The 21,243-nt window shown below is 42.7% G+C and overlaps 1 protein-coding gene across 2 annotated transcripts in view; it reads left to right on the forward strand.

Annotated features, from left to right (window-relative positions):
* Positions 1-5,816: 5,816 nt before the first annotated feature.
* The window catches only part of IP6K3 (inositol hexakisphosphate kinase 3), a 38,535-nt gene continuing 23,108 nt past the window's right edge, over positions 5,817-21,243 (forward strand). Inside the window, exons 1-2 of one of the 2 annotated variants that reach the window (XM_060231496.1) lie at positions 5,817-5,942; positions 13,983-14,362. In XM_060231496.1, the coding sequence (XP_060087479.1) occupies positions 14,164-14,362 (199 nt within the window). In that variant the 5' untranslated portion in view covers positions 5,817-5,942; positions 13,983-14,163. The remainder of the gene's footprint in view (positions 5,943-13,982; positions 14,363-21,243) is intronic. The other variant, XM_060231497.1, reaches the window with a different exon arrangement.

The following is a 21,243-nucleotide window of genomic DNA, read 5'->3' on the forward strand; positions in this document are numbered from 1 at the left end:
TCTAAATGTTCCAGGACTGAATGATTATTTGTTCTAAAACTTTTCCAGTTATAGACGTCAAGCTGATGGGTCAGTAGTTACCTAGATCCTCTTTTTCCCCCTTCTTGAAGATGGGGACAACATTCGCCCGCCTCCAATCTTCCAGCAGTACTCCTATTCTCCAAGAATTCTCAAAAATAATAGCCAGAGGCTCAGAAATTACATCCGCAAGCCTTTTTAGAACCCTTTGATGCAATTCATCTGGCCCTGAGGACTTAGTTTCATTTAAAGAAACTAGGTGTTTATGTACTACCCCTATGCTGATCCTAGGTTGGAACTTCATACCCTCCTTATATGTTCTGGTTTTGCCATGTTGACCACTATTTGCCCCAGAAGAGAAGACTGAGGAAAGGTAGGAATTGAGCAGTTCTGCCCTCTCTTCATTACCTGTTGCAATTTCACTTTCCTGCCCTCGCAATGGGCCTACCATGTCCTTGCTCTTTTTCTTACTCTGAACATAAGAAAAGAACCCTTTTTTGTTGTTTTTAGCATCTTTGGCCAGCCTGAGCTCATACTGAGCTTTAGCTTTTCTGACTTTTTCTCTACAAGCACTGGTGATTTGTTTATATTCATCCTTGGTTATAAGGCCCTCCTTCCAATTCCTAAAGGAGTCTTTTTTATTTCTCAAGTCTTTAGAGAGCTGTTTATGGAGTCACTTCAGCTTCTTTAGGCTTTTTCCATTTTTTCTTCTCATAGGAATTGTCTGTGATTGCGCTTTCAGTATTTCGCTTTTACGAAACCCCCACCCCTCCTGAACCCCCTTCCTCCTAAGTATTTCTGACCATGGGATTTTACCCAGCATAGTTCTAAGTTTACTGAAGTTTGCCTTTCTGAAGTCCAACCTATAAGTCTGACTATGTATAGCTTTTCCCTTCCCTAAGACTGTAAATTCCAAAATCACATGGTCACTACTGCCCAGAATGCCCACTATTTCCACTTCTTCAATCAATTCTTCCTTGTTGGTGAGAATCAAATCCAAGATAGCAGATCCCCTTGTTTCCTTCTTCACTTTCTGGAAAAGGAAGTTGTCAGCCAGACAAGTCAGGAATCTATTTGACTTTTCATTTTTAGCAGATTTGGACTTCCAACAGATGTCTGGGTAATTGAAATCTCCCATGATCACTGTATCCCTTCTCTTGGAGAACTTTGCAATCTGTTGTAGAAGTATCTCATCCAAGTCCTCTGCCTGGCTTTGTGGTCTATAGCAGATCCCCACAAAATTATCACTGTTATTTCTTACTCCTTCAATTTTTACCCAGACTCTCAACTGAGCTGCCATGCTCAGATTCACATAATTCCTCACAAGTACTGTATATACCTCCTTCACATATACAGCTACGCCTCCGCCCTTTCTCATTTGCCTGTCCCTTTTAAATAAATTGTATCCCAGAATCCTAATATTCCAGTTGTGAGTGTCATCCCACCAAGTTTCAGTAAGGCCTATTATGTCATACTCTCCTTCCTGTATTAGGACTTCCAGTTCCAACTGTTTGTTTCCCATACTCTGTGCATTAGCGTAGAGACATCAGAATCCACGTTTTATGCATCCTGAGAGTTTAGTTTCTGTACAAACCTTCAAGTTCACATTACCTAATGTATGCACCACTCTCTGCAAATCTTTAATGTTCTCATCCCCAGTTTCTGGCATCATACGAGGCTTTGAATTATTGTCCTGCTCCCCCATACAATTTAGTTTAAAGCCCTCCTTATTAGGTTAGCAAGGCTGTTACCAAACACCCTTTTTCCTACCACCGTAAGGTGCAAACCATCTCCCGATAGAAGACCACCATCCCGAGAGCGTAAGCCATGGTCCAGAAATCTGAATCTTTCCTGACGACACCATCGACGTAGCCAGTCGTTTATTTGAAGTATTCTTCTTTCTCGTCCTAAGCCACAGCCTTCAACAGGAAGCACTGACGAGAACAAAACCTGTGCCTCCTGACCAAGAGCCACATAGTCTTTTCTAATACGTTCAGGGCTATGACGGGCAGTATCAGTCGTTCCCACGTGGATCAGCAAGAAAGAATAGTAATCCGTGGACTTGATAAGTCTTCCAATTCTTTCCGTCATATGCTGAATGTATGCACCCGGCAGACCTCTCGGGATCACAAGTCTGGTCGGCACACTTTGGGCTCCACCCCTCTGAGCAAGGAGTCTCCAATCACCACTACCTTCCTCTTCCTATATTGGGGAGCAGAAGCTCCAGGCTTCTTATTCACAGGATCCTGAGAAACTTTCTTCAAGCTTCATGGAGGCTGGGGAAGTAGCCCTTGTTCCAATGGTTCAGAATCAGTTACTGTGGGGAGATCCTGGAACCTATTGCTGAGCAGCAGAGGCTCAAAACATCTCCTGATTTTCTTTCTCCTTCGGGTTACATTTTTCCAGGAACCCTCCTCCTGTGTTGGGTTCTCTTCTAATTTCTGAGATACCGTTTCCTCACCCTCCTCTTGTCCTTTCAAGAGCTCCTCATGCGTTTTGTCGAGAAGATCCTCACCTTCCTTTATACACTGCTGTGTCAACAATCATGCCTCCAGTCCCTGTATCTTCTCCTCCAGCAGGGCCACTAACTTACACATGCTGCAAGTGTAATTCGTGCTACTCTCAGGTAGAAATACAAACATCCCACAGTCTTTACATGTCACTGCCTCTGCTCCCTCACCAGCCATACTGCTGCAATCCATTTCAAAATTTTCTTTTTCACTTCTCTTTAAATCCCACTACCGACTGCCACTTGAAACTACTTGTGGGTAACTATCCACCTTTCTACAGAACCCCCAGGCTAAGAGCCACAGCCTCTGGCAAGGATGAGCCTTGCAGATTAAAGGCTCAAGCCCCCACCCACCTCTGACTCAACAGCCAGAACAACAGCAGAGGATGGGGCCAGCAACTACCCCCAGGCACACTTAGCAACAGCTACACAAAAGACACACAAAAGCAATCAGAAACCCCTCTCCAGCAGGCACCAAGCACTCACACAGTTCCCTCCCACAGCAACCATAGGTAATGCTCCCCAGCAGTTTTAGAAAAGCAAATCAAGTCTCACTCACCTTACCAGCAGCTCTGTTCTAGATCCAAGCACCTTCTCCTACTGCAGCTGAGGCACTTCTGTTCATTCGCAGTGCCTTCTCTACAACATAGACTTACTTTCTACTTTGGTGGGCTCTCCTTCTTTGGAGGTTTTTAAACAGAGGTTAGATGGCCATCTGCAGCAATGCTGGCTCTGTGGACTTAGGCAGATCATGGGAAGGAGCACAGGAAGGGTTGCTTTAGTGCTTAGTTCTTGTGGCCCTTTCTTACATCTCCAGTGAAATGCGGACTGCCATTTTGGGGTCAGGCAGCAATTTTTCTCCAGGCCAATTTGGCCAGGGATCCTTGAGGATTTTTCCCCCCTCTGCCATCTTCTGGACATTGAGCAGGGATCACTGGGTGTGTGGAGGGAAGTATTTGCAAACTTCCTGCATTGTGCAGGGGATTGGACTAGAAGGGGTGGTTGATGGTAGTTCTCCAGATGTTTTTTGCCTACAACTCCCATCAATCCCAGCTAGCATGGCCAATCATAGAACAAAATCATAGAAGCAAAAAACATCTGGAGAGCTACTGTTGGCCGCCCCTGGTGATGATCCTGGAGGTCCCTTCCATTTCTATGATTCTGTTATTCTCCTTCCCCACATCTTGTCTGTACCAGCTAGCCAAATTCCCTTTCCTGCTGGGTTTGGAAATACCTGGAGATTTCAGGTGTAGCCTGAAGAGGACAGGGCTTGTGGAGGGGAAGGAGCTCAGTGAGGTATAATGCCATATAGACTCTACCCTCCAAAGCAGCTGTTTTCTCCAGGGAAACAGATCTCTATTGTAATTCGGGGAGAGGGGGATCCCCAGACCCACCTGTATGTTGACAACCATTCCAGGGGGATTATCCCCCTTCTCTTGACCTCTTAACTTCCTCTTGAAGAGACCCTTTATCCTAGGATTGTCACCACCATATTAGAAAATACCTGTAGATTTGGGGATGATGCCAGGGAAGTGAGAAGTTTGGGGAGCAGAGGGATCTCAGCAGGGTTACATCGCCATTGAGCAGAGGTTGCCAAAGTCTGGCTCATGTGGCTCTTTCACATATGTTGTGTGACTCCTGAAGCCTCCCCCTCCCCACCTCATCAGTCAGCTTGGAAAAAGCATTTGTCTCTTTAAATCACTTATCCAAGTCAAACCAGCTGGCAGCTTGGAGAATGCATTTAAAGTTGCTTTCTTTTGACCTCTTCCTCCCTCCTCCCTCCCCCTCTATTTGCCTTTCTTCCTTCCTGTCTTGCGGCTCTCAAACACCTGACATTCATGTCTTGCAGCTCTCAAGCATCTGACATTTATTCTATGTGGCGCTTACGTTAAGCAAGTTTGGCCACCCCTGCCATAAAGTCTGCCCTCCAAAGTTGCCGTTTTCTCCAAGGGAACTGATGTCTGTAGTCTGGAGGCCAAATATAATTCCAGGAGATCTCCAGGTCCCACCTGGAGGTTGGCAACCCTACTTTATCCCAAGGAAACCTCTACACCAGGGTAGGCCTTTGCCACCTGGTGATAGTTAGTCCTTCTCTCTGTTCCTTAGCTACCCCTGAAGGCCCATCTGCTGTGCTGCTGCCTCCCTGAGGGTTGCACCCCTGCTCCCCCCTTTCTCCCCCAGGGCTAGGGTGCTCTGAGGTATGACAGGGTGGCAAAAATGATATTTTCAGCCATTTCATTTTCAGTCCCATATGTATAATGCTCAGTTCAATTTCAGGTGATATGTCAAAGGTTTTTCAAAGGTAAAGACTTTGTGCACTGATTATGGCTTACTCATCCCAGAACAACAACAACAAAAAGCATTCACTGAAATGTCCAAACTTACATGACAAAGAATACAGTTTAACAATGAAACAGAATCCCACAACCAGCTGTCTGTGAAACCGGCTGTCCCCAAACGTCTGCTTAATTTCAAAGTGAACTACAGGTGAAACAATAGAGTCACCCATATCAACAACACTGGCAGGTTCCACAAGAACTGCATATGAAGCAGAATGCTTTTCAAAAGATAAGAGAGGTTCAAAACCAAAAACAAACATTGTCTTCAAGTGATGATTGTCAGAGGCAGAGCCTTTTTTTTGTAGAAAAAGCCCAGCAGCAACTCATTTGCATATTAGGCCACACTGCCCGATGCCAAGCCAGTCAGAACTGTGTTCCTATGCATTCCTGCTCAAAAAAAGCTCTGGTCAGAGGCAGGGGGAAAGAGATCTCAGAGAAGCTAACTGCTAAGTTGAGCCAGGAATTCTGTTTGATAAAACAGAACTATCCATCACAGAGGATACCAATACATTTCAGCAGTTATTTTGTGCTTGTATTATTAACCCTCTCCTGGCTGTTTCAAACATTGCACTTTATCATAAAGCAAGCTTTACCATTCAGAAAAAGGTGTCTCTTTCACCACATGCTGATGAAATATGCATGTGCTGGGCAAACACGATACGTAGTATAGCATACATGTAGTGATCTAGATGCAGTTTTCAATCTTTCTCCTAGACAGATGCCCACCATGTAGGGAAAACAGCATACTTGAAACAGACCTCAAGTTTTGTTTCCATTAATGTCACTCGTGTTTTTCTTTCCCCTTCTTGGCTGTCTGCATTTAACCCCCCACAGCCCAATTGCATCAGAAGTTGGCTGTACATAACAGAAGCCTGCCAAGAATTTCTAAGAAGGTCAGGTGACACCGCATGCTCCAATTCCTTCCTGTCTCCCACACCCCCACCTTGCTTACTGAGGCTGGGCTTCCTAGCTAGGCTGTATTATAGCAAAGAAGATCAACATCTCTCCAGAATCTGGAAGACTCCAGAATCATCATATCTTCTAAATATTCCCACTGTTTGCAAAGGAACAGATAGGTGAGTAATCAATTGCAGGATGGGAAGCAGTGTGTGTCTATCAAGATCTTCTTTTAGCTCTACATTGATTTTGTTCTGAAAGCAAAGGCAACTGGAATTGCTTTCTGAACTTGGGTGTGCCTTCTTTCTATTTGCATGGGAAAGGGGCAGTAAGGGAGGCAAAGCAACGAACAAAGGAACAGGGTTTTAAGAATGGTTATTGCTCTTCAGTAGTTTAGCTATTCCATTCAATGTTTAAGAGTGTTGGGGACTCTCTGCTAGGCAAGCATGAGTGCTTCAGTCTTGTTTCCACCCTGCGCTGCATGGGAAAAGGGTGGACAAATATTTGCTGATTTGCTGGAAGTGGACACAAATGGAAGGGGGCATGCTGAAGAGCTGTTATTCTCTAGAAATATATCTCAGCTGCAAAGGTGATAATTTAGATTTAAGGAAAATGGCTATCCTAAAACGATGGCCATTGGACCTGCTTGAAACAAGTACATTAATAGCACAACAGTTTTAATGAAATACTCGGTCTGAATGCAGGGACTTTTGCTCCCCAGAGTGTGACTTTTACTGCAGGAAAAAAAGAGGAAGCATTTCCTGTTATCTGGTCAGCAGTCATCTATTCCATAAAAACAACCTAAGGTACTTGGCTGTGGAAAGGCTGGGCCAATCTCCTTTAAGTACTCTCTAGTCAGTCCAACAAGATGAAGTAGAATTTGAGATATACAAGGACAAATGGCTATCTGCTAATCTAACATAAAATCAGATGTAGTTGTCAATGAGTCCTTGAAGTGCAGAAAAAATTCAGATCACAACTGGGTATGCCACAAGCATTGCAAAGACAACAAAGGAAAGGAGGCTGTGGATGGAAAGCCTTCCCATTTGAGATTAGTTCTGCAGCAGCATGTCACCTCTAGTTTCAGACTATAAACTCAGGCTACATGATTAGGACAAAGAGAACAGAAGGAATATTTGTATATATTTATTGAAATATTTATACTCTGCTTGCCTCCCCAATGGGAACCTGAAGCAGCTGGCAACTGCTCCATTCTAATCCTCACCACAACCCTGTGGTCTAGGTCACATTGAAAAAGACTTACTGCCCCGATGTCCCATCTTGAGCTCCCATGGCAGAGCAGGGATTCCTGGGTCTCTGTTATGTATGTGGTTTAAAATATATTATTCCTGCTGGGCTCATTGGAGCCAGGAGAGCAGAGCTTGGAGACTGGAGAACAATGGGCAGTAGGATCCAAATACCTGCTGCCCTACACCAATCACAGACTCCTGCCTGTTTGAATGAACCAATGGCATGCTTGCGCGGGAACTTAGAGTTGTATATAGGTTTGGCCCATAGGCCAGTTTTGTTGGAGCAGCCATTGTCATGCTGTCTCTAATAAAGAGCTGTTATCACTGCTGCCTCATCTCAATGCTTTAAACCCACTATATTATAGTATCCCATTATATTATAGGCTCCTAATTCAGTGCTTAACCACTATACAACATTGGCTCTCCGTACTGGAATGCATTGGGGCCATTTGTGCCCAAATTAGCAATGGGTAAGCTTAGTACAGCCTCTGTTAATTTAGCACAAATTAGCATGAAGCCCAGTTGATGTGAACAAAGGTAAACACCAGAAGCATTGATACAAAGGTATGTAAAATGATAGAGCTACAACGGGTGTTACAGAACAGGTAGACTTCTATAACCACACCCCAGAAATATTGCCACTTAACCAAATATATCTTATTATAAATAGACAGTGAGACAGCTACAGAATATTTACGAAATGTACACAAAACACCAGCCACAGCGATAGCAGCTCTTCCATTATCCCAAATGCCCAAGCAATCACCAGCAAAAGATACAGCATTTTAGCAGCCTATCAATCCTGGCTAATGCTGCTCCCATCCTTCCTCCTCACAATCCTCTGGCTTTGCAAAGCAACCATATAAATCCTTCAGTGAAGCAAACTGTATCTTTGCTTCTTGTTCATGAGGGATGCTGGGACCAGCCATAAACTTTATGAACATCATATTCTTTCAGGAAAGGAAATACAAGATTAAAAGGGCTCAGGGTTTGTGCACACAAGGATTTATGGCATCAGCGGTGGAACTTGGCTTCTCACAGAGAATGAAGCTTTCCATTTTCAGCTCTGCCAGCCAGCACAGTTATTCTTTCAGAAGCGGGGAAAAGAGCAAAAGCAGATTTAGAAATACACTAAGGACTAATGCTGCGTCCTGGTCATTGCATCCTGGTCCATATGGAAATATGAGAAGAGCCTACCAGTCTACTAAATCTTTCCCAGTATCTGAAAGCAGCTTTTGAGCAGATATATGAAGTAGCAGAGAAGCCTACATCTGTGTAAATTTCACATACTAATGGGAAACTCCATTGCACAAAAAGGGAAAGGAGACTGGAATCAGCTGACTATTTTTAGGAGGCTTGACTTTCTAAAAGGTCCCAATTTGCTCAGCACTCTGGGCAGTTTTGAAATCTGGCCAGGGGATTATGGGGTTCCAGCAAAAATTTTCTTCAAGAATCAAAGGTTTTTCTAAACATCTGGTCATGAAATTGGATGGGTCCCCTAGCACAGATGGAAGCTGTTGCACCATCAGCCCTGAATTTTACAACACAAAAATCATGCACACCCCCACAGTATTTAAGAACATAAGAGAAGCCATGTTGGATCAGGCCAACGGCCCATCCAGTCCAACACTCTGTGTCACACAGTGGCAAAAAAATTTATATACACACATACACTGTGGCTAATAGCCACTGATGGACCTCTGCTCCATATTTTTATCTAAACCCCTCTTGAAGGTGGCTATACTTGTTATTTATTTAGTAGATGCCACCACACCCCTTGCTATTCTTATTGCTTAATTCTGAATATCTTTCTAGCTTTGAAACTAGTTATTCACTGCTTCACCTTACTGCTTCATCTTACTGTGTGCTAACCTCAGAGGACCAATGTTACAACTAGGAAGAGCCGCATCAAGGTGCTCACATTGGTAGCAGATGCTGCAGCTCTCAAGGATTAAGGAAAGCCGCACTGCTTCCTTGACCTGTTGTCCACTGAAAAACAAGAGGCAGGGCAAAAGGAAGTGTGAGAATTATAGAGTGATGAGCGTTTCTGCTTTCTGGTTGATCCCATTCAGCCTCTGACATCAGCACTGAATGGTAGAACTCGGGGATGTCAGCCTCCTGGTGCAACCTGGTGATCCCACAGAATTATAGCTCATCTCCAGAATACAGTTCCCCTGGAGAAAATGGATGGGGAGTGGGTTCTATGGCTTTGGGGAGTGGGTTCTATGGCATTCTACCCCACACTGAGGCCCCTGTCCTCACCGGGCTCCATCCCCATGTCTCCAGGAGTTCCTCAGTTTGGAACTGGCAACACTAACCCCACATCCTGCTGGCAGCCAGGGGGAACTTGGCAACCCTAATTACTCAGTAGAGATTGCTAAACTTCAAAAAAAGAGTAGTCAATTGCAGCTCCTGTTTTCTGTATGAGCTACATATTTTTTTTAAAGCAAGAAGTCTTAGAATAGGCTGAACTCTTTTAAATATTTATAAGCAAACAAATTATTCCCACTGAACTCTGTGTGTGTTATGTGCTGTCAAGTTGTTTCCAATGTATGGTGATCTATAAATTAATGACCTCCAAAATGTCCTATTATTAGCAGCCTTGCTCAGGTCCTGCAAACTGAGGGCCATGTATGGATTGGGATCCTGTTAATAGATTGGGATATTTAAACCCTTAAAACCATTTTAAGGTGCATGAGTGACAGAGAGAATATGTAATTTGTGTATGAGTTTGAATAGACACCCAGTTAGACTTTGTGAGGAAAGAAACAAAGGAACATGAATATTGCTCCATGAGAAAGTTTAAATGGTATGTTTTTTTTGAGTGGACATACATGCTTGGACGTAATAATTTATCTTGATTTCAGTGGAACGGGCCACTAGTTAAGTTGGTTTAAAAATGACAATTTTGTGGTCCAATCCTAAACTTGATTACTTAGATTGTGCTCCACTAAGCCAGGAGTCCTCAACCTTTTGAGCTTGTGGACACATGGAATTCTGACACATCATGGTGTGCACAGCAACAAAATGGCTGTACAAAATGATTGCCACAGCTTAACTGTGGCAGAGGAGGTAGAGCCAGCCACAAAACAATTGTCTCAGCTTAACTGGTGGGTGGACTCTATGGCATTGTACCCTGCTGAGGCCCCTCCCCAAGCTCCGCCCTCTCCTACATCCACCCCCAAAGTCTCCAGGTATTTTCCAACACAGACCTGGCAACTCTAATGGCAGCAAATGTAATTTCCATATGTTTTACAACTGGTATGGTCCACTAAATATTGCTACTCTGATAGCTTTATTTATGCCAGAGGAATTTGTGAGCTGGGTTTTGCTTGCATTTACTGCTGAGAATTCTTACAACAGCTCCATTGATTTCCTGGTTTTCAAGGCTCTCATAAATCTTAGCATTCAACCTTGGGCTGTTAATACTAACCTAGCGGTAAATGCCAGTTCCATATTCCAGAAGAATGACCTCAAGAAAACTTTTAATTAGCAGTTAGTGAAAAGGGGGGGGGAGAGATTTCCCCTAAGAAATTAATCCTTATTCTCACGCTTGCTTTGGGGTGCAATAAAGCTTAAACTGCACCTACACATGACAAACAAATCAGTTTTAAATCTTTTTTAACCATCATGGTTTTCCCCTCAATAGGGTTGCCAGGTCCAATTCAAGAAATATCTGGGGACTTTGGGGGTGGAGCCAGGAGACATCGGGGCGGAGCCAGGAACAAGGGTGTGACAAGCATAACTGGACTCCAAAGGAGTTCTGGCCATCACATTTAAAGGGACAGCACGCCTTTTTAAATGTCTTCCGTCCATAGGAAATAATGAAGGATACGGGCACCTTCTTTTGGGGCTCATAGAATTGGACCCCCTGATCCAATCGTTTTGAAATTTGGGGGGTACTTTGGGGAGAGGCACTAGATACTATACTGAAAATTTGGCGCCTCTACATCAAACAACAGCTCCCCCAGAGCCCCCGAAACTTCCAGATCAAGTCCCCATTATACCCTATGAGAATTGATCTCCATATAGGGAATAATGAAGAGTTCAGCAGACGTTTCCCACCCCCACCCCCCACCCCTCGTTTCTGGTGACTCTGAAGTGAAGGATTGGCCTCTCCACTCACGAGTTGCTGCCAACTTCTTCAAAGTAACACAGACACACCATCCCAAGAGGAAGCCTTTCAATCGGAGACTGAAGCCTCCGGAGGTGGAAAGGCACATGGTCCTCTGGGGGCGAGGCTTCCCCCAGCCGGCCAGCTGACTGGGGGCAGGAAGGAGCCTGGGAAAGTGGAAGAACCCCCACTGGGGATTGGCAAGCCTAGGGTTGAGCCAGGAACAAAGGCGTGACAAGCATATTTGAACTCCAAGGGAGTTCTGGCCATCACATTTAAAGGGACAGCACGCCTTTTTAAATGTCTTCCTTCCATAGGAAATAATGAAGGATAGGGGCACCTTCTTTTGGGGCTCATAAAATTGGACCCTCCAAACCAGGAGACCCCCCAGCTGCTAACTGGGGATTGGCAACCCTACCCCTCAAAGAACTCTGGGAGTCGTAATTGTGCTAGTTCTTGGACCTCTGCAGGGAATTACCAATCCCAGAAATCCTCAGGGAAACACCTAACTATTTGTAGGGATTTTTTGGTTTGTTTTTTAAAATTATATGCATTTATTTATTGGTACACTTATGTCACAAAAGCCAGGATCTAGGCCTCACCTGTCAAATAAAACTTAGCAATTAAAATTTACATCAAAAGCAAGAAGTTACTAGTTGATCTACAATTCGTTCTCAGTGAAAACAGGCACTTTTGTTGTAATTATTTGGAGTTTAAGACCCATGGAATGAGTGAGAGTTCAGACTTTCCCCTTAAGCTTTTGTCTGAATCACACTGATTAACAGCATTTTCCACAGCTTTCACTGTTTCTCTTTTTGATTAATGCAAAGATTTTTTAATTTAAAAAGACACCCTTTTCCCAGAACGCATGCCACCTCTTGAATTTGCTAACTATTCAGTTGCCCAATTTCAATCCTGACTCCAAGTCTTTGAATAGGCACCTGTTTTATAGCATCTATAGAAGAACAAATTATAACAGTATTAGCATCATTCAACATGCCAGCAATTTTTACATTGCAAAAGTATAAGTATAAAATTCAGAGGGTTAGCAATGAAATTAAGTAGCTAATAGACCAGAACCATTATGACTGATAGGGCATTCAGAACCATTAAAACTGATGTATTGATTAGATTATTGTGGTATATTCAAGGAACACAACTTTCACATACTACGTATGTCATTTTTTCACCTCAGTGTCTATATATTTGGAATCTACTATCATAAGGGATATTCTGTAGGAAGATGCTGCACCTTCCTACAGAATATCATGTCTATAGCTGATAATGAGCCACATCAGCACACATTCGTGTGCCCCTTCGTTAAACCCAGTTGCAGTAATAATAATAATAATAATACTTTTTATTTATATCCCGCCCTCCCCACCAGGGCAGGCTCAGGGCGGCTCACAACATGTAATATACAATAAAACCATACATAGTAATTACAATTACAATAATAAAATCATTAAACCATTAACAACTGTATTAAAACTAACAATGTGGTGCTATAACTTAGATCTTAATAAAATTCAATGGCTAAAACATGTCCAGCGAAGCTTTCTTAGCTCGGTATTAGGTGAAGGCTATTTTGAAGAGGTAGGTCTTACAGGCCCTGCGAAATTGATCTAAACATCGCAGGGCCCGTACCTCCTCCGGGAGTTGATTCCACAGCAGTGGGGCTACAATGGAGAAGGCCCGATCCTGGGTGGTCTTCAATCTGGCCTCCCCAGATTGACCTCTGCAGTAATTCTATGGGTTCAATTATTATGTGTTGAGTTCCACCCACTAAATTAAAAGCAGTCAATGCTCACAATGGCAATATGTGTCATGTAATTGCCTAGGATTCAACATGGAATGAAAAAACTCTGAGCAAATATACTTTTTTAGCCTGTAAATATGATTCTTCCTCATATTACTTAATCTAGTTTATGGATGATGGTCTGTTTCCTGAGATCAGTGAGTAAATACCTTCTGACATTTAATAGAACATGGATTTTTCCAGTATTACTTAAGAATTTAGTGCTTCAATGCAAAAAAGTTTGAATGATGAGCAGTCTCGAAGGAGAAATTGTTTATTACTTTAGATACATCTGACAGCCCTTCTGTAAAGTCAAAAAAGGCCCTGTTTAGGAAAAAGGAAAACAAAAACCTTTGCTTAAGTGTTGATTGACCTGGAATGTTCTACTCTGAGATTTCTGTAAGAAAGATTGGGCGGGGTGTGTGATTTCCTTTAGGAAAAGGGAGATCACTTTTGCTAGCACTATGGTGTTAATGAGTGGGGAATGTCCAGTCCAGGGCATCCCCAGAGCATTATTAATAACCTTGCTGGTAGGGAACATTCTGGTCTTAGGCTACCTGAAGGAAAGTTGAAAAATCTCATTACAGGCATCCTCACAAGCAAATCTGGGTTACTCTCCTAACCTGGACTCTCCTTGGAAGCTGGGGGAAGGAACATCTTATTAATAACTTGGTGTTGGTTGGAAGTAGGAATGCCCTGATCTAGCTGCTGTCAGGGGAACTACATTAACTTGATACTCCTCTAGATTATCCTTTCTTTCTCGGTCACCACCATCCCTTATGCAATCCACATTGAGTCCACTTTAGATACGTATTTCAAACCTTGCATCCCGAGGTGCATGGAGCAAATCAGTCTCTAACAATGTGTGATGAGAATATACAATGTCTTCTAGGCCATGCAGGCTTCTCGTTGTCAGTGCACTGAAGAATATGTATGGGTTAGGGTTCAGGGTGTTAAATATTATGTCTGACTTTTATAGGAATTGTGTTGAATGCCAAGCAAAGGTAAAGAACCAATTTGTTCCTGGTTTCTGACCTGCTGACTTGATCCTTTGCAGGAAAATTCTTGAAGGTGGGCTGAGCACCCAGAAGACATGCATATATAAGGGCTGAGTTCACTTTCTGGCATGAACAAAACAGCTTCTAAAAACATCTTCCGACCACAGCTATAGAACAGAAAAGAAGGTTGTTCTTTCAAGTGAAGTGTAGCATCGACAGAGAAAGACATCTGGATGCACCATGGTGGTGCAGAGTAACCTGGACATCGGAGAGAGTAGGAAAGGGGTCTTGCTTGAGCCATTTGTCCACCAAGTTGGAGGCCACATGAGCATGATGAAGTATGATGAGTACACTGTCTGCAAGCCTCTTGTTTCCCAGGAGCAATGGTTCTACGAGACTCTCCCTACAACAATGAAACAGTTCACACCTCAGTACAAAGGTAGGGCCTAAACTCCAGTCTTAAATATATGTATTAAGGAGGAAGTCCCACTGAATTTTGAATAAACCTAATTAAGAACAGGATGTAATATTCCAGGGAATGGATTTGCACTTTTTAACTCAGGGGTGTCAAACAAGCGGCCCAAGGGCCGAATCAGGCTCCTGGAGGGTTCCTATCAGCCTCCTGAGCAACTGGCTATCATCTGCTTCCTTCTCCTTCTCTCTTGCTTCCTTCTGCATCACAGCTTGCTTTGACAGGCTTGCTCAATCGCACAGGAGCTACAGAGCATAGGCTCTATTTTCTCCTTTGGCTGAAGTTCCTCCCCCTCCTGGTCCCCTGGGGAAGGAAGGAAAGAGCCAGAGCTTCCTTTGCCCAATTCCCTGGATCCCATGGGAGAAATACAATGAAAGCACCTTTAAGACCAAAGAGTGCTAATGTATTAAGCATGTTTTAAGGCTTTTTTTAAAAAAAATCTTTCATTGTGTTTGTCTGTGTGTCCTTTATAAAGTTTATATCTCTGCTACCTAATCTTAAATAGGTACACACATGGCCCGGCCCAACATGGCCTGGCCCAAGCTTGGCCTGACAAGGTCTCATTTATGTCAGATCTGTCCCTCATAACAAATGAGTTTGACACACCTGCTCTAGCTGGTGCGATAGGAATCAGCAGCAGTAGCTTTTAGACAAACTACATCACTGAGGAGAGGAGTATCGTGAGAACTTTTCCAGTTGCCAAACCAATTTGGGGTGAATAAAGGATGCAGCTATGGCTTTGCCAATAATGTACTGGGAGGAGGGGGTGTTTCTGGTTCACCATCTGGTCCCTTCCCTGCTCAGGATAGCCCATCAGTAAGATTATTTGCTGACTAAGCTTATAACAGAATTACTTTTGTGTTGTATTTTACTGCAGACGGCACTACTGTGAAAGTGGTACTTGCACAGGAGGTGTGCAACAGAGAGTTTAGTGTAATGGTTGCTGTATTGGACTAGGCTTGGGCAGGCTCAAGTTCAGATCCTCATTTACTATGGAACTCACTGAGTGGCCAGGCATGCTTTCTCAATATATAACCAACTTCACATGGTTGTTTTCAGGGCTTTTCTTGAGCAGGAATTCACAGGAACGCAGTTCCGGCTGGCTTGGCATCAGGGGGTCTGGCCTAATATATAAATGAGTTCCTGCTGGACTTTTTCTACAAAAAAAAGCCCTGATTGTTGTAAGGATAAACTTGAGAAGGGAACAACCATATATGCTGCCATGGGCTTTTCAGAGGAAGCGTGGGATAAAACCACAATGAATAATTTATTTTTATTTATTTATTTATATCTCCCCCTCCCTGCTGAAGGCTGGGGCATCATGTGAGCAGAACAAATAACTGCACAGTTGATGGTTCCATGACTCCTTATAGTAGCCAAAGCCTAAAAAACTAAAGAATGGTTTCCTGTTCAAAACCCCAGAAACATGTTACCCAGTTGTTGTTAGAGATTTATGAAGGAAAGAAAAGCTGAGTGAAGAGCAAGAACAAGATCACTGCTTTTTTCTTAGGAGCTATGAGGCAAGTCTAAGATAGCTGAAGTAATCATTGCACTAGCAGTATCTTATGTTGCCCTCTGGAAAATTCAGAATAGGCATTTTGGCCCTTTTCACATTACTGTTCAATATTATTCATTGTTGGCACAATTTCAAGTAAAGCAATACAAGGATAGGGGTTTCATATAGCAAATTTCCTTCCATTAATGAGCTATTTCTGAAGTGCTATGGTAATTTTAAACAGTGCTGTTTTTTCTCACACTTTTCACCATACAGTCTTCCTTGGACTTTTTAGCACTCACCTTAGAACATTTTTTTTAAAACGTGCTATACTGAAATGCTATAGTAGCACCATTGAGATGCACTGACTCAATGGAGTCAATGCATCTTAATAGTGCTGCTATAACATTACAGTGCTCACCTTAGACCATTTTTTAAAAAAGTCCAAAGAAAATTGTGCAGTGAAAAGGGGTGCAGGGGAATGGCATTTTAGGAAGAGCTATGGACATTTTAAACATAAGGACATAAGAGAAGCCATGTTGGATCAGGCCAATGGCTCATCCAGTCCAACACTCTGTGTCACACAGTGGCCAAAAAATTATATATACACACACACACACACACACACACACATATATATACACACTGTGGGTAATAGCCACTGATGGATCTCTGCTCCATATTTTTATCTAACCCCCTCTTGAAGCTGTCTATGCTTGTAGCCGCCACCACCTCCTGTGGCAGTGAATTCCACATGTTAATCACCCTTTGGGTGAAGAAGTACTTCCTTTTATCCGTTTTAACCTGACTGCTCAGCAATTTCATTGAATGCCCATGAGTTCTTGTATTGTGAGAAAGGGAGAAAAGTACTTCTTTCTCTACTTTCTCCATCCCATGCATTATCTTGTAAACCTCTATCATGTCACCCCATAGTTGACGTTTCTCCAAGCTAAAGACCCCAAGCGTTTTAACCTTTCTTCATAGGGAAAGTGTTCCAAACCTTTAATCATTCTAGTTGCCCTTTTCTGCACTTTTTCCAATGCTATAATATCCTTTTTGAGGTGCGGTTACCAGAATTGCACACAGTATTCCAAATGAGACCGCACCATCGAATTATACAGGGGCATTATGATACTGGCTGATTTATTATCAGTTCTTTTCCTAATAATTCCCAGCATGGCATTGGCCTTTTTTATTGCAATCGCACACTGTCTTGACATTTTCAGTGAGTTATCTACCACAACCCCAAGATCTCTCTCTTGGTCAGTCTCTGCCAGTTCACACCCCCATCAACTTGTATTTGTAGCTGGGATTTTTGGCCCCAATGTGCATTACTTTGCACTTAGAAACACTGAACCTCATCTGCCACTTTGACGCCCACTCACCCAGCCTCACTCACAATCCTCTCTGGTTCTCACCACCCTGAACAATTTAGTGTCATCTGCAAACCTGGCCACTTCACTGCTCATGCCCAACTCCAAATCATTTATGAACAAGTTAAAGAGCATGGGACCCAGTACTGAGCTCTGCGGCACCCCACTGCTTACCGTCCTCCACTGCGAAGACTGCCCATTTATACTCACTCTCTGCTTCCTATTAATTAGCCAGTTTTTGATCTACAAGAGGACCTGTCCTTTTACTCCATGACTCTCGAGCTTTCTAAGGAGCCTTTGATGAGGAACTTTATCAAAAGCTTTCTGGAAGTCAAGGTAAACAACATCTATTGGGTCCCCTTTGTCCACATGTTTGTTCACCCCCTCAAAGAACTGCAACAGATTAGTGAGGCAAGATCTTCCTCTACAGAACCCATGCTGAGTCTTCCTCAATAATCCATGTTCATCAATGTGCCTACTCATTCTGTCCTTGATAATGGTTTCTACCAACTTTCCCGGTATTGAAGTCAGACTGACTGGCCTGCAATTTCCCGGATCTCCTCTGGAACCTTTTTTAAAGATGGGGGTGACATTTGCTACCTTTCAGTCCTCAGGAACAGAGACAGATGTCAATGAAAGATTACATATTTTTGTCAGAAGATCCACAAGTTCAACTTTGAGTTCTTTCAGAACTCTTGGATGTATGCCATCTGGACCTGGAGACTTATTAGTGACTTAATAAATTAGTTTATTATTAGGCAAAAAATACATCCAGCTTCTCAGTCATTTCCCTATCCTCCTTCAGTAATCCTTTTACCCCTTGGTCATCCAAGGGCCCCACTGCCTCCCTGGCTGGTTTCCTGCTTCTAATATATTTGAAGAAAATTTTATTGTTGGTCTTTATGTTTTTTGCAGTATGCTCCTCATAGTCCCTTTTTGCCTGCCTGATCACAGTCTTGCATTTGATTTGCCACAGCCTGTGTTCCCTTTTATTAATCTCACTTGGACTAGCTTTCCACCACTTAAAGGAGTCCTTCTTACATTTTATAGCTTCCATTACTTTGTTTGTTAACCATGCAGGCCTTTTCTTATACCTGTTTGTGCCTTTCCTAACTTGTGGTATATATTTTATCTGAGTTTCTAGGATTGTAGTTTTAAATTGCCTCCAAGCTTCCCCAAGGGTTTTGACTGTATTTACCTTTCCTTTCAGTTTCCTCCTTACATGCCTCCTCATCTCAGAGAATTTACCCCTTTAAAAGTTAAACGTGGTTGTGCTGGTGTTTTGGGGCAACTCTCTATTTATACAAATGGTGAAATCAATAACATTATGGTCACTGCTCCCAAGCGGTGCGATCACTTTTACATCTCTCACTAAGTCTTGGGCATTACTTAGGACCAAATCCAGGATCGCCCCACCCCTGGTAGGTTCTGAGACCATCTGCTCCATAGCACAGTCATTGAGAGCATCAAGAAACTCAATCTCTCTCGACCAGAACACGTATTGACCCAATCAATCTGCGGGTAGTTAAAATCACCTATTACGACACAGTTTTTACGTTTAGCCACTATCTTTAATCCTTCCATCATATTATAATCGTCCTTTATCTTTTGATTTGGTGGGCGATAACAAACCCCCATAGTTAAATTTCCTTTTGGTCCCTCTATTTCAACCCAAAGCATTTCTAGAAGGGAATCTACTAATTCTCTGACCTCAGTCTCACAGCATGATGTAGCGGGTCAGAAGTGCAACAAAGGGGTTGAAAATGGAAAAAAGCAGTTTCCCTCAAAAGTGGCTCAACCATGCTTTGCTAACCCGATGCAGGTGGGTTTGTATGAACAGGTAAATAAATTCTGCTACTAGCTAGTTACTAAAATGGGTGTATCTGAAATGACAGAAAAAAATCCATTAGCAACCAGTTATTAAAACGGAATACACAGGCAGTTTGAAAAGAGCTATTGGACTAAGGAAGGGAAGAATATTACTTAGTTCTAGGCTCCTACCAGAAGTCAGCATTCTGAGGGCTCATGTTGGAGGAGAATGGGTGTGGTGTAGTGGATCTGAATGGAAAAGATTTGGGTTCCAACCTCACTCACCCTCTAAACACAGTTTGGCAATATGCAAACATGCCTGGCTGCTGGCAAACATAACTCACAGAGTCGTTGAGAGGATAAAATGAAATGACTATATGCAAACTATCTTGAGTCCTTGGGGGAAGGATGAGGATCAAATTAAATAAAGTATCACCAATTCTGGAAGACAGTTTTAAAGAACAGGGGGAGATATAATGGGAGAAATAATATAAACAAATATTCATATAATTTAGAATTAGCTGCTCATTTGTCCAATGGTGAGGACTCCATGAAGGCTGTTTTGTAAGATAAGGTTGTTTGTAATTGACTTTTCCTTGACCTGAGTGCAATTCTAGTAGTATATGAAGAAAGACTTATGAAATCACATTGTAGCTCATTGTATTTTGTGAATTTATTGCTTTGTAGCTAGTAGCACGAAATGAGGCAAGGCAGATAGTCAAAATCTTACACCATCTTCCAAGTTACGACTAGGGAATTTTAGTCCTATTTTGTGATGGGTATTTTATGCAACTGAATTAAAAACTTGAAAAATCTGGAAGGCAGGAGGGGAAGGCTCAAGCTCTTTTCAAAGATATAGAAACAGGAAGAGGAAGGGAAGCCCATTTACAACTAATTGATGGAATCTCCCCTGACATTGCAGATCTCTCAGTGACTGTGATTTGTGTTTGAAAATACAACCATTTTGAATCCTTGGTGTTGCATTTCTCCTTGAGGACACCATCTGCATATATGACACCTCCCATCATGAAATACTGTCTCATACTTTCAGAAAAATAGACCTACATCTGAATGTCTCTGGGAGTGCTAATTATTGATACAGTGTCTCTGCAAACAATACCAGACTTTCTTATTTGTTATGGCATGGTACATAAATTTCAGCAAGCAATTTGCCTTGAAAGACTTTAAGATACCCCCTCCCGGCCCTTGATTTTGACGACAAAGCTTACAGCCCAATAAATCTGAAACTTGTGTAAGCATGTAAATAGATCTGAACTACTCATATTAGTGAGGATTTCAAATAATTGTCTGCTAATGGATGCACACATTTACAGGGTTACCTGCAAGCAACATCTACAGCATATTCATGGTAAAGACACACACATACCTCTTAACGAGAGGAAACTTAAGTCTACAATACTAAAGAGAGTTCATATTGCCATTTGCTGATGCTTTGCTCATTCTTGCTTTACAAGAAGAGGGATCTTTAAGAGCAGGAATAATGTGGCACAGGAAATCCACACAGTGACAATGCTTCTGTAGCATACTTCTGCTACATTGGTACAAGTAGCCTTGCCTGCACTTTCCCCAGTGTAAACTCAACATGAGCATAGTGTTGATTATAGAGGCTCATGTGTATATGATACAACTCTGATCCCTTAAAAACTTCCAATATCAATGTGTGTTTATTAACTGAAACAATCAATGCCCCTTGTTTACAAATATATTATTTCAGGATAGCAATCTTAGTCATCTGTCTATGGGTGTAGATTAGGGTTGCCAAGTCCAACTAAAGAAATATCTGGGGACTTTGGGGGTGGAGCCAGGAGACCTTGGGCCAGAGGATGGAACCAGGAGCAAGGGTGTGACAAGCACAATTGAACTCCGAAGGGAGTTCTGGCCATCACATTTAAATGAACCACACTCTTTTTAAATGCCTTCCCTCCATTTGGAATAATGAAGGATAGGGGCACCTTCTTTTGGGGCTCATAGAATTGGACCCCAGTCCAATATTTTTGAAACTTGGGGGGAAGGGTTGAGGAGAGGGACTAGATGCTATGCTGAAAATTTGGTGCCTCTACCTCAAAAAACAGGGGAGCCCCAGATACCTACGGATATCAATTTTCCATTACATCCTATGAGAATCATGGAGTGCTCAGCAGAAATCCCCC

This window comes from Heteronotia binoei, chromosome 2 (genome assembly GCF_032191835.1).
Source record: "Heteronotia binoei isolate CCM8104 ecotype False Entrance Well chromosome 2, APGP_CSIRO_Hbin_v1, whole genome shotgun sequence".
Lineage (NCBI taxonomy): Eukaryota > Metazoa > Chordata > Lepidosauria > Squamata > Gekkonidae > Heteronotia > Heteronotia binoei.